Consider the following 16,408-nt stretch of genomic DNA (forward strand, 5'->3'; position numbering starts at 1 on the left):
TCTTATGCCTCTGGATTTGTCCATGAGGTGTGTTGTAGGCAGTTACTGCTGCTTTTGCCACTTGAGTGATGCAAAAGAAATGCAACAAAGTGTGGACTGTACTTGCCTGTTTTAAAATATGTTTAGCTGTCAGATTGAATAGACTAATCAACATTCTGTTAGAGAACAGATTTATCAAACAGATGTGTCACCAGAAAATTAAGCTACGTCTTTCTCTTTATATTGTGCCTATCTTATTCAGCAGCTGTGTTGAAAAAAGGTCGATGACTTTTAGTTTACAGAATCAGAAAGTCATATGATGAAAAACAAATTCACAGGTAATGAAGTGAAAAAGGTAATTCTTGGGTAAAATACTATGCAGCTCAGTGTTGTATAACTTTGAATGTTTGAATCTTTAAGCAAAACTCTTGTAGCTTTAAAACAAAGCAAACCAGAAAACCCTTATGTATTTCGTAGGGGTCTCATTATAGTTCCTGAGGTATTTTATAAACCTCTAAGGACTGATAGGAAGGATGAGGTATCTGTTGTTGATAATTTGTCCTGATAGACCAAGGACTCTTGGCTGTTGCTGAGGGGACATGACAGAGTGAAAAAAAAAGGCAAAAATCTCACTTGTACTGCAAGTTTTATACAGATAGAATGGGAAAACTTTAATTCTCCTAAAATATATGCTTTGTAACATGTCTCTTCAGGAGATAGCTGTGTAGCTCCAGGGTGATAAATCTGCAGACTTACTTGTAGCTGTGTCTAGAAAATGGTCCAATAGTAAATTAGATGACCTTTTTTTCCTATTTGAATTGTATAAAATATTGTGTGTAATATTATGTATGTATTTGTTTCATGTATTTATGTAGGCTTGCATGTTTTGCTGAGTAAAACTGAAGTGGCATATAAGTTTCCAGAGCTGCTACCCCTGGTATGTAATTAAATATAGCATATTAATTAAATATAATTAATGCTGAATGTGAAATTGGTCAAGTAAGTGTAGGATATTATTAAATAAAACAAAGTATGTTTTTGCTATGAAGAGACTGTCTTCAGTAGATAAAATTACCTCTTAAAAGATTAATATCTAGATATTAATGACTGGAGCATAAGCAATCAGTATTGCTCTCTTAAATACCTTAAGACTCAGGCTTAAGTTTTGTATTATGTTCTTCATGCATTACCTTCTTGTAGAGGAAACTGTTTCTAGGAACTCCTGGCAGGATCTGATACCTTCTCCTTAGCCTAGGTTCTAATTTTCTTCCCCAACTGTTTCTTGCTTCCTGCATGTTCTTATTGATATGCTATTTCTTTAAGAAGCAGTTAAAAAGAGTAAGATAAATTAAAAGAGGAGAAAACATAACTGGGAGAAGAAATCTCAGTGTCCTTTGAAAGTAGTAGTACTTAACCTTTGAGTGAAAGAAAACAAATGATGATGTTATTAAATTGATGGTGTTGATGTTTTAAAATACAAAACCTACTGTCTTTAAGAATAAACTAAAGCCCTTGTGGAGTATTTCTGTGGAGCAAAGACAGAATGTAAGGTTGGTTAACAACGATTGGATAGATTGCGAATAGGCTTATCGAACTTTTGTAATATGTGTGTTGGATTTGCTTCTCTTTTGTATTGCCCAAATATTTTCATGATCACAGATACCATCCTCCTTCATCTCAGTCCCATTTTCTTTTATTTTCTCTGTATATATCAAAATATTGCATTTTCTTAATGCAGAGTGAACTTAGCCCACCTATGTTAATAGAACATCCTCTACGATGCCTAGTCCTATGTGCCCAAGTGCACGCAGGGATGTGGAGAAGAAATGGGTTCTCTCTTGTTAATCAGGTAAGTAGATAGTAGCTGTAGAATCACTGTTTTCTGCTAACTCCTCCAAGATAATTTCGGACCTCAAACCCTCTCCTTTCTGTATTGATTTCAAATTTCACTTATGTAAATCTTACAGAAGGCAATGCAAGATAGGCATTTTTATCAGTACTCACATCATTTGAGTATGTTTGCTTTCAAACTGGTCTTTGATGTCTTAGTCAGAAGTTGCTTTTTTGTTTCAGGACTGCTACAGTGCTCAGTGAACTTAATGCTCTATGCCTAAAGAAGTTTTAGTATAATGCAGTTAATGACTGCTAGCCTTTTTACTGTATACTGTCCAACAATAGCATGAAGTGGAGAATTAGATCTGTGCATATTCGGTAATGCATTCATCACCTTCACATAAAAGTGTCTCAAATATAAAAATAAGCGCTGTTAAGATATTATTACTATTTATGTTTATAAAGTAATTGAAATCCGAAGACCACACAAAAGCATTAGAACCAGTGTAGAACTGAGTGTTTCTTGGCTTTTATCTCTCATACTTCTTTCATACTTCTGGAGACTAGCTCCATCCATCTCTAAACTTATGTTCTCTGTGTTTGTACAAATTAGGTCTTAGGTGTTTCAAGCTTAACAGCTATAAAACAGGTGCTGTGGTGTCAGTGCCACCCACCAGGGTGATCATCTGAAGTGATTTTTTTCAGCAAGACATAGGTTACAACAGAAGTAGGATTTAGTTCTGTGATGTGTTAACTTGATTTATTTGCAAGAAACTTCTTTCCTTCCCACAAGCCCCCACCTTCACTAGATATTTGCAATGCATGTGTACCAGGAGGTTGAATTAAGCTGCTCAAACATACTGTATTCTGATACTTCTTACCTCTTAACTTGAAGGATTTTCATAAGGTGATGTCTTTTATTGTCATTATTAAAGCAAAAGGAGGTCTAGTTATGTACAATTATAGCAGCACCCATATCGCTGTAGACACACATCAAATCTGAAATTTCAGCATAGCTTTTGATGGAGAAATAAGTCTCTCTGTTAATTTCCCCTGGCTGTCAGCATCTTGAAGTTAAGAGCCTGCTTTAGTTTAGGTAATACGGCTCCCACGGTCGGGAAGTCCTTACTCTTTCCTTTGGCTATGGAGAGCTTATGTTCAGCCAGCTCCTTTTGGGTGTTTTCCCAGAAGATTGGAATGGGCATGTATATGTGTGGATTGTTAGTGTGGGGAAGAGAGGGAAGGCATGCCTAGCTAGCTGTCTTCCATGTAATTCTGGTGAGAAATGGTGTCTCTCTAGAGGAGAGTTTAGCACACTGAAGATTGTTCCTAGTCCCAGGGAGGAACTTGACAGCCCTCTTTGTTTTTCCTTAATTGTGGTAGAATCAACCTTTCCCACATTTCAGTGCCATGCAGTCATTGCAGTGTTGCTACTGCTTGCTGCAGTGCTGTTGAGTTCACTCCCAGGATGGTTTGGGTTAACTATGATTCTATCACAGTATTAACATTTTGCTGAAACTGGCAATTCCTGAAAGATTATGTCTCAAATAATTAAAGAGCAATTCATGGAGCAAAGAAAGAACATTTCTGCAAATGCAAAGGCTTTCTCTCCTGTGAATTTCGAACAGTTAATTGTGAAACAAGTAGATGCATTCAAACGCCCAAAGAGGTCCACAAGATTTTTCCTTCTAAGTGTATGCAATCTAGACATTAGATCAATACAACCCAGCCAACAACTATGCTTGTTTTGTGCTATATAGAAATGATTTTTGCATACAAATACATTTTTATAATTTTTTCAAATCACAGATTCATTTTTGTTACTAATACTGTGTAACAAAGTTTATTTTTCCAGAATGAAAATAAGTTTAGATTAAATATGGTGTTTGTTAATTATTGTGGTTTGGGTTTTTTTGTTTCAGATTTATTACTACCATAATGTTAAGTGCAGGAGGGAGATGTTTGACAAGGACATAGTAATGCTTCAGGTAACCACATTGTATAACTTTGCATTTTTATTAAGCATTTTCAGGATATGTGTACATTTTTTTTTAGCTCCATCAGAACCTTTTAATGACAAGGGAAAAAGTCAATTTTTGTGGAAGGACTTTTATGTTTTATTGTACCTCTGTCTTTATAGGATAATTTGTTAAGGAAATACTGTTGTTGTAATCCTTGTTTTTTAAATATACTGTGGAAAGTGCAGAATTTTCTGCGTAACATGTATGTAATGCTACATCGTCAAGAATATAATATTTTAACTAATGGGTTGTGCTGTACTGGCACTTGTGTGAGTAATGGTCTTCAGTAATGTAGTCAGTGTATCTGTTGTTTTTGCTCCCTTCAAAGTTGGCATCTAAAATGCTGGATGGAAAGTGGAACCCCATATAGTAGTTTGTGATTTTTTTAATTTTTTTTTTTTTCCTTCAGAAGAGATTTTTCAAATTTGGCAGTCTACTTAGCTCTGACACAGAGAGGTCTGATACATTACTCCTACACAGAGAGTGATGAAAGTTAAAATTTGCAGCTCCGGGTGCGTAGTTCCCCTAGACGACAAAATCGTTTCTCAGGAACTCCCTCAAATCTTACCTAGAGTTAGCAATACCCAACGTGGTGCAAATGTCCTGAGTTACTTCTGCTTTCAGACATACTGCCTTGAGGATTGATCTGCCCCTAATTTTTAATGATCATCTGCAGCTACCCATTTGGGTAGATATCCTTCAGTTTTGTTGGAAATTATTCTGTCCTGAAGATGCTCCCATTAGCAATAGTAAATTAACATCAAATATTTATTATTGGCTAACTTAGATACATTGTTTAATAAACAGAAAAAACTTTGGCCAGTAGTTTTCTAAAATGGAAATAAATGTTTGTGGCTACATTGAAACATTAGTATTCTTCTTTCCAGGAGGTTTGGAAAGTCTTGCTAAAGTCTTCAGTCTTTGTTTTGAGGACTGGAATTTGTTTTTAAAATCTTTGTGCTATATACTTAGTGATATTATGCCTTCTAAAAGTTGAGCCAGCAGGAACAGGATTGTAGAGACAAAACCAACCAACCAAAAGTCTTCCACTGAATTTTATTTAGAGTATTTGAGATAGAATGAATAACCCTGAATATTTTACACTTAAAAGGGCATCAGAAATTATTGATAAAGCATAGGATCCTACTTGTCAAACATGCTGTCACTTGTGTTATTGGAGTCCTAAGGGAGTAAACTTAAGTAACTAAATCTTCATGCCCAGGATAGAGAGGAATGAATTTCATAAAGAATAGACTGTGAACATTGTATATGAATATACAAACATTCTATAACAACACCCAATCTATTTTCTGTTTATAATAATTTTTTTCTTTAATAGACAGGTGTGTCTATGATGGATCCAAACCACTTCTTGATGATAATGCTGAGTCGCTTTGAACTTTATCAGATATTTAGTACTCCAGACTATGGCAAAAGATTTAGCACAGAAAATACTAACAAGGTATTTTATGTACTACTGCAATAGAAAATCTGCAATTTTTTTTTGGAAGTGTATCAGATGCTGTTGTACTGAGACTGTGCAATTTCTTGATAAAAAAAGCAAAACCTATCCTATTTTAATTTCGTTTGACCAGTTTGAAATATGCATAAATATTTTTACCTGTCAAACTGGTAAATTCAAAAACTGATGCATAATTTTTGCATTGTTTAAGAAGTTTAAGGCAGTTGTAATTGCATTTCAGCATAGCTTAATTTGGGTGAAAACAGGCAATGTTTTGAAACACTGAAAAAATATTTTCAGCATATGGAATAATTCTTTTACCCTTAATTGAAAAATGTAAATTCCTTTTTTTTGTTTGTTTATTTTAATTCAGGATGTTGTTCAACAAAATAACACTCTTATAGAAGAGATGCTATACCTCATTATAATGATTGTTGGTAAGTTTGGAAGACATTTAATTAATTTTTAAAATTTAGTCTCTTTAATGGTCTGGAATGAGCATCCTTCATTGTCATCTCAAGTTCAGTTCTATTTTGAACTTCCTGTAGTTCTGACTTCTCTCCTAGGAGAAAAGTCTTGAAACTAGCTGATGAATGTAATGAATTTTTGAACACTGGTGGGTGAACACCAAATTTCACAGAAGACACTTGTTATCCAGTCTTTTCCTTTAAGTTGCAAAAGAAGAGAAATAAATGCTTAAAATCCTAAGAAAAATGTTGTATTTTTCTTTTTACAGGTGAAAGATTCAGTCCTGGAATAGGACAGGTAAATGCAACAGATGAAATCAAACGAGAGATCATCCATCAGCTGAGCATCAGGCCAATGGCTCACAGTGAATTGGTAAAGGCATTACCTGAAGATGTAAGTAACTTGGGTGGGAGTGGGGGGAAGCAACTTCAACTTTATAAGGCTGATTGCTGAAAATTTTTCTATGCAAGTTTATGCCACTTAATGTGGAATGGGAGCAGCATGATTATGCTAAGAGCAAGGTTAGCATGAGTACAGATTAATAGTTGTCATGGAGAAGGTAGGAAAGAGCTATAGAAAAAGAAACAACATATGAAAGAGGCAGGAGCCTGAGAGCTTCTTCACCTCTTTTCTCTTTTTAATACCGTTTCTTATCAGGCCATCTGGCCGGCAGTCTCTGCAGTCTGCTTGTAAACCCTGAATAGTGGTATGGAAGTGGGTTGTTGGAGCTATCCAGAAATATAAGCTGTTATATTTTAAAGCCTAACAATAATTGAAAAGACATGGAATCAGACACAGTGTAATGACTTGTGTAACATAAATGCTTCATTTGCATGGACAGAAGCATTTATCTGAATTCTGGTATGAGTAGTTTTGTAGGATAGCAAAGCTTTTTTTTTTTTCTTTAGAATGTTTTTGAAGTAATTTTTATACATAATTTCTGAAGGTAGTCAAAATGCAAAAGTTAATCTTTAACTATACTGGTAGTACTTTTAATGATAAATTTTGAAATAATTGTTCTAAGTATTTTAAACTTAAACAATTTGAAAAGTCAAATTTTAGGGTAGCATTATGATTTTTTAAAAATAATTTAAGGTTGGATGAAAGAGCAAACTAGGATTTAAGCTAGAGTTCTAAATTGTATTGTCAGTCTTAAATACTTCTTCCCACGCCTGTTAACTGCTATGAATATGTATTGCAGGAAGGAGATGGGAATATGAAATGGTAATTTGTATATGAGGTAGTGTTACATATTTGGGCAGATTTCTCCTGCTGCCTTTTATGGTGGTTTTACCATTTTTCAGTGACATGTCTTTTTAGCTTTCCTATATTTATTTCATTTTAAAGGCCTAGAAACCAGACATATTGACTGTCTATTCCTAAGACAGCTGAGTAAGCTAACTTAGAGTTTTCTTCTGTTACTGTTACATCCAACTTTATTATGACAGAAGACCAGTAAAAATTAAGCATTTAAAATGGCATGATTTTTTAAAAATATTTTTTGCAGAGGTGGTATTTCTGAATGTATTTTCATGTTACGTGGTTTAGTGTTTTCTTGAGAGCCAGTAAAATGGCTTTGTGCTACATTCATTTTGCATGCTTATCTGGTTTTGTATGATATTTGAATGTGTTTAACCCAAGAACTACAGTAACACACTGTCTTGCCTTTCACTCAATGTAGGAGAACAGAGAGACAGGAATGGAAAGTGTGATTGAAGAAGTGGCATGTTTCAAGTATGTTGCCCTTTATTCTAATATTTCAGCTTTAAAAATGGAATATCTAAATTCGTGAAAATGAGAGGATAGAAGAAAGAGGGCTGGGTCGTGGTGTTTTCCCATGGCTTCACTCATGTGCATCATTCTTAATACTGTTACTTATCTGATTTCTAGCATACCTGTCGAGCAGTGTTTTTTAGCTGTTTTAGTTAACCATTTATGCTCAGATGTTAATAACCAATGAACATGTTTGGTTTTGATTGGTTTTATTTCGTTGGTTTGGGTTTTTATTTTTTGGGGGTTTTTTTTTGTTTTTTGGTTTGTTTGGTTTTTTTTTTTGTAGGAAACCTGGATTAACAGGCAGAGGGCTGTATGAATTAAAACCAGAATGTGCGAGGAACTTCAATCTGTATTTCTACCACTTTTCAAGGGCAGAGCAATCAAAGGTAACTAGTAATTTAACTTTCTGGTTTTTATTTTATGTCTTTTTTGTTTTGCTTTTTTCCAAAGCTTAATTCTGTGAAGCAGTATTATCAGCTGGTTAAAAGTTGACTTTTAAAAGTTAACTTATTTGAGAATGTTAACAGAATTTGCCCAAGACTTTGTAGTGATTTTTGTGCCACTGGATGCTGTGCCCTATATAGAGCTGCTGAAATCAGTGGTCCTTCAAGAATTGTCTGTGGGTTCTCTTACATCTTATTTTACTGAAAGTATTTAAACAATATGTATTTTTGCTTATCTTTATGGAAATTACCATTTTAGGTCAGACTTGTCTTATAATTTTATGCTAGTAAAAGAATCCAGGCTGACTCAAGGTGAAAGATTAATTTTGAAGATACATGCCCTACTTTACAAGTAGAATGTAAGACAAACTGCAAAAACATGGAAGCTTTCTTGTTTTATTTAAGGCTGGGAAAAAGGGGAAGAATCAGTAACAATGTAATAAAGCATGAATGCTTTTTTATTAGTTTTATATTTGTACAGGTTTTGAGTAATATTGGCATCATTCTTCTATTTCAGGCAGAGGAAGCACAAAGAAAGCTGAAAAGACAGAACAGAGAAGATACAGGTATTTCTTTTTGAGAGAAGATGGGAGAAGAGGGAAGCACCTATAAACTGTGTATTGCCCTGGCACTTAGACTAGCATCCTATTCTTGGGCTAGCCAGAAACTGGTTGAAAATGCAGCAATTTCCCTCACGTCTCCCTGGTTATATACAGAAATCTGATACGTCATGGAACCAGCCTTCTGAACAGCTTATTCCTTTGGCTTTTCTCTTACATGCAAGCCATGTTGAATGATACAGCCTGTTATCTGTAATACTGTTTATCAAGCAACTGTATACTGTCTTGGCTTAAGCTGTTAACTGTTTGAAAGTCAGACATTTTATATGGGTGTTGCAAATTTTGGAGATGCTGAAATGTCAAACACACAAATTTCCCTTTCAGCGCTTCCACCGCCAGCTCTTCCTCCTTTCTGTCCACTTTTTGCAAGTCTGGTTAATATTCTGCAATCTGATGTCATGCTGTGCATTATGGGGACTATACTGCAATGGGCAGTAGAACACAATGGCTATGCTTGGTCAGAGTCCATGCTGCAAAGGGTATGTTTCCTTGTTTAAAATTACGCTTATGCTAATGGAAGGAATGTGTATTTTAGCATTTTAACATGGGTTTATAGATTTGTGTTGGTTACTTGGTATCTAACATATCCAGAATACTCTGAATGAGAAATAAATGGTGTTTTCTGATATACAAGACTAGGGAAACCCCTCTGCCTTCGATGCGATTTATTTTTAAAAGTGGATGGAAGACAGAGGTGACTTTCTAATGGGATGCACACGAGAGGGAAGAATTCTGCCTGAATCAGTTGAAATAGTGTTTATTGTGGTAGAGAACCAGTTTATCTGAGTTGTTGCATATTAAGTAAAGCACATTGACTTTTTCTTGATGTTCCTTTGCTTATTTTCAGTTTAGGCTAAATCACTTCAGAAAAAATCATAGAAGTACAGAAAAGAGTTTTCTAACTTGAAAATGTATCAACTTTGGGAAACTGAACTGAGCTGTTTGTTCCTCACTATTTATAATGATCCTTAGAAACCTGGGGGGTTACTGTAGATGTTGTTGTCCATGATGGTCGTTTTCTGGGGTGTGGAGAGATAAGTGGTGAGCTGCCATCAAAAGCCTATTCATATTGGTCAGGGTTGTTGGTTTAGTGTCCAACCCCAAACTTTTCAAAAATATTGATGGATTTTTAAATAACATTTTGCAGTGAAACCCCAGCTTTGAAACTGAGTATTAATTTTGTGACACTCGGTCTTACTGAGTGTATATTACCTTTTATAGCTAAGTTTAAATTAACATAAACAATTCTGTATAACACAAAAAAGTTGAAAATTGAACAATATATCAGTGTTATAGATCACAACAAAAATTGAAGTATGTAGTTACATTTAGGTACTGTGAGAATGCTAGGCTTTGGTATAACTGTTTGCATAGAATAAGGTTTTATTTTTATTTTTACTTTTTTTGAAACTGAACTAAAGCATGCTTAGCCATTTGAGTAGCTCTGTGTTGTTCTCAAAAATGTGCAATTCATTAGGGACCTATGACTTGTTCAGAAACTCATGGCACGTTGTATTCACTGGTGCCGTGCAGTTGGACTGCATCTTTCCCTAGTCAACTACTCTCATCTTGGAAGCACCATGCAAAGGTTGATACGAGACATCTGGAAGAGGTGGCCCATATCGGATGAGGCCTTGTTAGACAGATGTGACAGACTGAGGAAAAATTCACTATTACTTCTTAAAACAAATTAAAAAAAAAACAAACTTCAAGACTCAAACCAGGGTTTACCACTTTTTCTGTAGATACTTAGACTGGTGCATTCCAGTTCTGCTACAGATTTTCCGATGGTTGTCCTTTCCTTACACAGGTTTCAGTGTTGATTCTAGGCATTCAGTAATGCTTTTTGTCTAGAGCATCCTGAAAATTTGTGTGGGGTGGCAAAAGTGGTTGATTCAGCATGACAGAGTTCACCACTAAGATTTAACTATTTCAGCTTTAAAATGCCATTCAGACTATTTTAGTGCCAAATAGGGTAATTTCAGTTTTTAAGTTCAAGGAGATCACAGCTTTTTACTGACCTAAAAGTTAACGTTATTTTAAAATGTGTTTCTAGAGTGTTAGAATGAATTTAATTTAATAATTTTAAATTTTTGTTAGTTAAACTTTATATGTAAAAAGGATTTAAAGTGTGCATCATGCTTCTGTCCAGAGACTTGCAATAATAACATGCAATTGCTAGGGCGGAAGCTAAGAAACACTGACTTGTCACTCACTAGACAGGACAGCAAACAGAAAGATACAAGTGGTATAATGTGATTTTTATTTGGCAAAGTTTCAAGAATTTATAAACAAATACTGTTAATCCTGTGTAATGTAGCTTTGGAATTATGTGTATAGAAATAACTTCAAATATATTCTTATTATGTAACTTCATTGTACGAATTCTTTGTCTTTTAATGACAGTGACTTTTAATGAGTAAAAACTATACAGAAAAACTCTATAACGAGATTATATGAATTATTTAAGAAGAACTAAAATATATAATTTTTACCTAGGTTTTGCATTTGCTTGGAATGGCACTGCAAGAAGAAAAACAGCATCTGGAGAATCTCAGTGAGGAGAATGTTGTAACATTTACCTTCACTCAGAAAATATCAAGTATGCCTTTCTTTTCAAATGTATAGCAAATTTAAATAACTGAAAATGACAGTATCTCATATTTTATTCTTATGAAACAGTATTTACCAAAGAGTGTATTTGTTTATCCATCAAAATTTCACCAAATTGACTATACATACGCACTTTACATATGTGTAGATTCTATGATAGTAGCAATACCAAAGGCCTTTTCTAGAGGAGAAATCCAAAAGTTGAATAATTCCCAGTAAACCTGATTCTTAATATCTTTAAGTAGTGTCTCAACAAAGATTGCTGTACATGATCAGATGCTACAATTGCAAAAACTGTAGTTGCATTCTTAAATGGTCTTGTAATCTTGACTCTCCTTTGTATCTTCTGACTAGTGCCTCTAGATTTGCTAAGACAAGAAAGTTGCTAAGACTCTTCCATTTAAAATAGGTGGGAAATAAAATATTGGAAGTTCTATATGGAAGCTCCCAAGATGAAAACAGCCAGGGACCACATAGAGTGCATTTGTCTTGTAAGAAAATATAGTCAGTAAGCAAGACTTTTGAGACTATTTCCTTTAATTTTTCAGGATTTAGAGGTTATTCGTGAAAATGTTTTCAGAGGGGGGGAAGAAAGTTACATATTGCACCTATTTGTTGAAGGAATTCTTCAGCAGCTGAACATATACAAGTATTGGGTTTTTTAGGTTTTGTTGCTTTTAATGTTAGTGAATGATTAGTTTGTGAGGTAACAGTGTTATCAATTGTTGTAATTTTTTCTCAGGACCAGGAGAGGCACCCAATAATTCCCCTAGTATACTAGCTATGCTAGAAACACTGCAAAATGCACCTCATCTGGAAGTGCACAAGGACATGATCAGATGGATATTGAAGGTAAATCTATTCTATGTAACTGCAGAAAATCATGGAAAGAAGATTTTTGAAACTTTCCTAATTATATTGTGATGATTTCCTTATTTCCCATGTTGATTTGTTGTACCTACTTTTTTCCTCTTCTGGAATCCAACGCTGTGCATTATCTGGCCAGCATTATTATATACACAGTCATATTCACGTCACAAACAAATTAAGTGTTGGTTTTTTTTCTTACAGACTTTTAATACTATTAAGAAACTAAGGGAAAGCTCTTCTACAAGTCCTGTGGCCGAGACAGAAGGAAATATTATGGAGGAGGTAAAAGCAAGCTGCAACAGTTATCTGATCTGGAACAGGTCTGGGTTCTGACTAGCAAAGGACTGTATTTCTAATTGCAGCTGTAAATCAAAGATGGGAAACATCAGTTATTTCTGAAATTCTGTCTCACAGCTTATAGATCAAACCCATTGTTTTTGAAAGATCTATTGGGAGAATCCCTGGACTATTTTTCTTTGCTTTATATATTGTAGTCTCCAAATAATTTGCAAGTTTATTCCTTAGAACTGTTTGTAGTACTGATCACAGCACTTAATGATTCTGCTCTTCCCATAATTTCAAGACTGCTTGGAAAGTTGTTAGAAGAAATGGTATCTATGCATTTTTACCATGCAGATCATTCCAGATAAGCTCTGCTGATTCATTTAGCATGGCATGACATTCTAGATACTACACAAAGACTGTGGAGCACTGTAGTGTGTTTAGGAATACAGCTAGTATGGAAGAAGAACAGCACTAGAGACAAGACCTGTCACTTACCTTTTTATCTTACAAATGCTCAAAGGGAAGAGAAATACAAAATACAGAATACAGTTAAAGGTTGAGGGGGAGAGATACCCTTCTGAATCTGCAGTTCTACCTGGCATTGAACGTGAGCTAAAGAAAAGAGGGCACAAAATAACCTTTTGGTAGACTTTTCTTTTGTCTGTTTATGAGACTTTCATTGTTTGGAGGTTAGTACAAGTTACACATAGCAGTAGCTAAAATAAGTTGTCTGTTGCAACAAGATTTTAAAAATTACTGAGTGAACAATACAATTTCAGAGTTCACGTGATAAAGACAAAGCTGAAAGGAAGCGGAAAGCTGAGATTGCCAGATTGCGCAGGGAGAAGATCATGGCTCAGATGTCTGAGATGCAACGGCACTTCATTAATGAAAACAAAGAACTCTTTCAGCAAACTTTGGAGGAGCTAGACACTTCAACCTCCGGAGTACATGAAAACAGGTAAAGGAATCTCGTTTAAATTTTTTTCCTTTAACTTTTGCATCAGATTGTCCTATTGTTACTGCTTTAAAAAGTGCTTTTTTCAGTCTTGATGGAAAACTTATTAATAAAGTTTTTTGAGACCAAAAATGCAGCAGTAAATTGAATGCTTTCCTCCTCCTTTTCTGTCAATATGGTGGGATAAATATTGATTCCTCCCTCGTCCCACGCTCATAATGCTCAACACAGGCAAATTTTTTTTTGTATAAAATCATCCAGTAAATTGTTAATAATACTGAAGAGACTATGCTATTAAACATAGTAAATTGGAAATAGCTGATTATATGTCTGTTGAGGATCTGGAGGAAAATCTGCTTGTAGCTGGAAATATTAATTGAAGCATGCTAACGATTTTGTGGGGAAGTGGAGAGTGTTTTCAGAATTTATGTCAGGCACTTAAGGGATGGTGATGATGGAGGGTCTCAGATACCGTTTCTGTGTTAAAATGGAATGGGTAATACTATTGGGAGGATATGAATGTTTTCTGGAAAATATGTTCCGTTTCTGGGGACACAGGAATTGTTGTACAAATGCCAAAACTATTTTTTGTCAGCATTTGTCATAAAGCTAGAAAGCTCATTAATCACATTTAAATCATGATCTGATTCGTAATGTTTTTCAAATAATTTGCTCATTAGTATTCTTTGAATATTCTAGCCCTGTAATTTCAGATGCGAAACTCACAGCCTTGGGACCAGAGCAAACTAGAGTAGCTGAACACAGACAAGTTGTTATGTGTATATTGTGTCAGGAGGAACAAGAAGTTAAAGTGGACAGCAGGGCTATGGTCTTGGCAGCATTTATTCAGCGATCAACTGTGTTGTCTAAAAATAGAAACAAAATTACTCCAGACCCTGGTAAGTAGTGTTCATAGTTGTATTTAATATTAATGAATGTCAGAGTCACTGTAACAACTGCATGCTTTCTGTTGAGACAGTGGCGTCACCTTCTTATGTTAACTGTATAATTGTGAATGACTTCATGGTAATCAGTGGCAAAACTCCCATGTTTTTAGTGAGGTAGAAATGTATGTTTAAATAATGTAAAATCACTGCAAAGCATTATCTAAATGTTCTGCCAGCCATTTATGACAAATTATTTATAACTGTTAAAAAAGCTTTAAAATCAGAAGTGTTTGTTCTTAAATTATGCCTGTAACATTGTAGAGAGAGGAGGTGTTGATGTAGTGCTGTAAAAGCACAAGATACATGTTTCCTTCCTCTCAGTTATATGATCTGAAATGCCTCTTAGCAATAATAAAAAATGCTTGGATTTAGGTAACTTTGTGAAACAGATCACAATGATCAGTGGCATTGTTACAAAGGTTTCTCTGGATTCTGTATATGCAAACACAGAAATTCTGCACTGAATCATTTTGCGCTCTCAGTGTGAAGTTTAATGTTCTTAGGCTCATTGTTTAATGGTACTGAACCACCAAAACTCAGTAGATCTTGGGGACTTTTACCATGGCCCAGCACCTCCGAAAGCTTGGTTTGCAGTCTAAGTACAGTACATACGCTCAAAACAAAATCAATTACACAATACTTGTAAATGATCTAAACAGTTTAAGTTGTTGTGGATTAGTAATATGTTTTATGCTTCATCAAATGAATTATACTTTTGTGATAAAGTTTAATAATAATGCAAATGTGATAACATATATCTGCAGTTAAGTCTTTTCATAAATGTCATTTCAAAGTTGTTTTTTTTTACTTTAAATACAGAAAAGTATGACCCACTATTCATGCACCCAGATCTGTCATGTGGAACACACACGGGTAGCTGCGGACATATTATGCATGCTCATTGTTGGCAAAGGTAAAAATGTATATTTAAGTTTTTAGTCCAAATAGCACGTGATGCCATCAGTTTGCCTAATGGCACTAATTTTAATGGCAAAATTACTACCATGTAGTAAACTTAAAAAGGAATTTCATTAAGTGATTAAAACAGCTTTCTGTTGAGGAAAAAAAAAAAAGTAGAAAACATTGTAATAAATACTGTAAACATGTTCAAAATAATTTTCTTTCACTATCTGTTATCTTGGTGAGGAAGAATCCAAAGCCACACATGGCAGCTTTCATTCCCTTTGGTTGTTTATCCCTATGCGTAATCCCCTGTGGTGCACATATATCTGAACACTGAAGCTCGGATTTTGGGGGACTTTTTTTTGCAGTTCAATAATAGACATGTTCCTGCTGCTTCTTGCGCTTTCTACCGAAGTTCTAAATGACAGTGCAACCCTTGCACTCTTAATTCCTCCATCATGTTTAATTTAAAGTAGAAACATCTGCAGTCTAGTCCAGGTTCATCTTCAACATAAACTCAATTTTATCCTTTGTCCTTAGGTTTTTTTATAAAACCTTTTTCAGTTATGCTTTTATTTTCAGAGGGGGATAAACATGCTTAATGCTATGTGATGACAATGCAATGTAACAAATGCAAACCATTCAAGCCTCTGACTTTGAGCAGGCACTTGCTTTGGTCCTTGGCATAGCTCCTGAAGCGCCTCATTTCAAATTCTGCCTTGTGTGTGAAGATTGTTAGGAGCTCCCAGAGATTCTGTGGCCATAACCATGCACAGGTTTCATTTGTGGCCTTTGATATCACTGCTCACTGAAGATGTGTTCTTCATCTTCTTGTGTAGCTCATGTACAGTCCTGTGTGGTTGCCAGTAACTCCTGGAAATGTCCTGAGATGCCTGTATTCAGGCCATTTTTGGGTCATTGTTGGGCACGTTCTAAACCATCCCAGAGGCTTCTGGAATAGCAGTTATGTTTAGCAAAGCGGTGAATTTACTTCCTTTTCATACAGGATTCGGAGATCAGCCACCAGTTTTTCCATTTGTTGCTCTGTTGTGGCCTGTAATGGAACATGCACATGGATAATTATGCTCATGGCACCTCCCTTAAAATTTTATGTAAAGCTGAAGGATTTTTTTTTTTTAACCCTTCAACTTTCTCTTTACCTCTTCCCCTTACCCTTCTTTTCCTAAATGGAAATCGCTAAAGTTCAGACTTAAATGTGATTTTAACAGC

At 35.1% G+C, this 16,408-nt stretch overlaps 1 protein-coding gene across 2 annotated transcripts in view; it reads left to right on the forward strand.

The window, feature by feature from the left end:
* The window catches only part of UBR2 (ubiquitin protein ligase E3 component n-recognin 2), a 60,138-nt gene that overhangs the window by 28,886 nt on the left and 14,844 nt on the right, over positions 1-16,408 (forward strand). For both annotated transcript variants that reach the window (XM_069800235.1, XM_069800234.1), the window contains exons 16-31: positions 855-916; positions 1,718-1,828; positions 3,735-3,800; positions 5,173-5,295; positions 5,669-5,732; positions 6,032-6,156; positions 7,445-7,497; positions 7,823-7,925; positions 8,500-8,548; positions 8,927-9,081; positions 11,102-11,204; positions 11,958-12,067; positions 12,287-12,367; positions 13,150-13,331; positions 14,028-14,227; positions 15,095-15,188. In XM_069800235.1, coding sequence (XP_069656336.1) covers positions 855-916; positions 1,718-1,828; positions 3,735-3,800; positions 5,173-5,295; positions 5,669-5,732; positions 6,032-6,156; positions 7,445-7,497; positions 7,823-7,925; positions 8,500-8,548; positions 8,927-9,081; positions 11,102-11,204; positions 11,958-12,067; positions 12,287-12,367; positions 13,150-13,331; positions 14,028-14,227; positions 15,095-15,188 — 1,681 coding nt within the window. The remainder of the gene's footprint in view (positions 1-854; positions 917-1,717; positions 1,829-3,734; positions 3,801-5,172; positions 5,296-5,668; positions 5,733-6,031; positions 6,157-7,444; positions 7,498-7,822; positions 7,926-8,499; positions 8,549-8,926; positions 9,082-11,101; positions 11,205-11,957; positions 12,068-12,286; positions 12,368-13,149; positions 13,332-14,027; positions 14,228-15,094; positions 15,189-16,408) is intronic.

Source organism: Haliaeetus albicilla, chromosome 13 (genome assembly GCF_947461875.1).
Source record: "Haliaeetus albicilla chromosome 13, bHalAlb1.1, whole genome shotgun sequence".
Taxonomy (NCBI): domain Eukaryota; kingdom Metazoa; phylum Chordata; class Aves; order Accipitriformes; family Accipitridae; genus Haliaeetus; species Haliaeetus albicilla.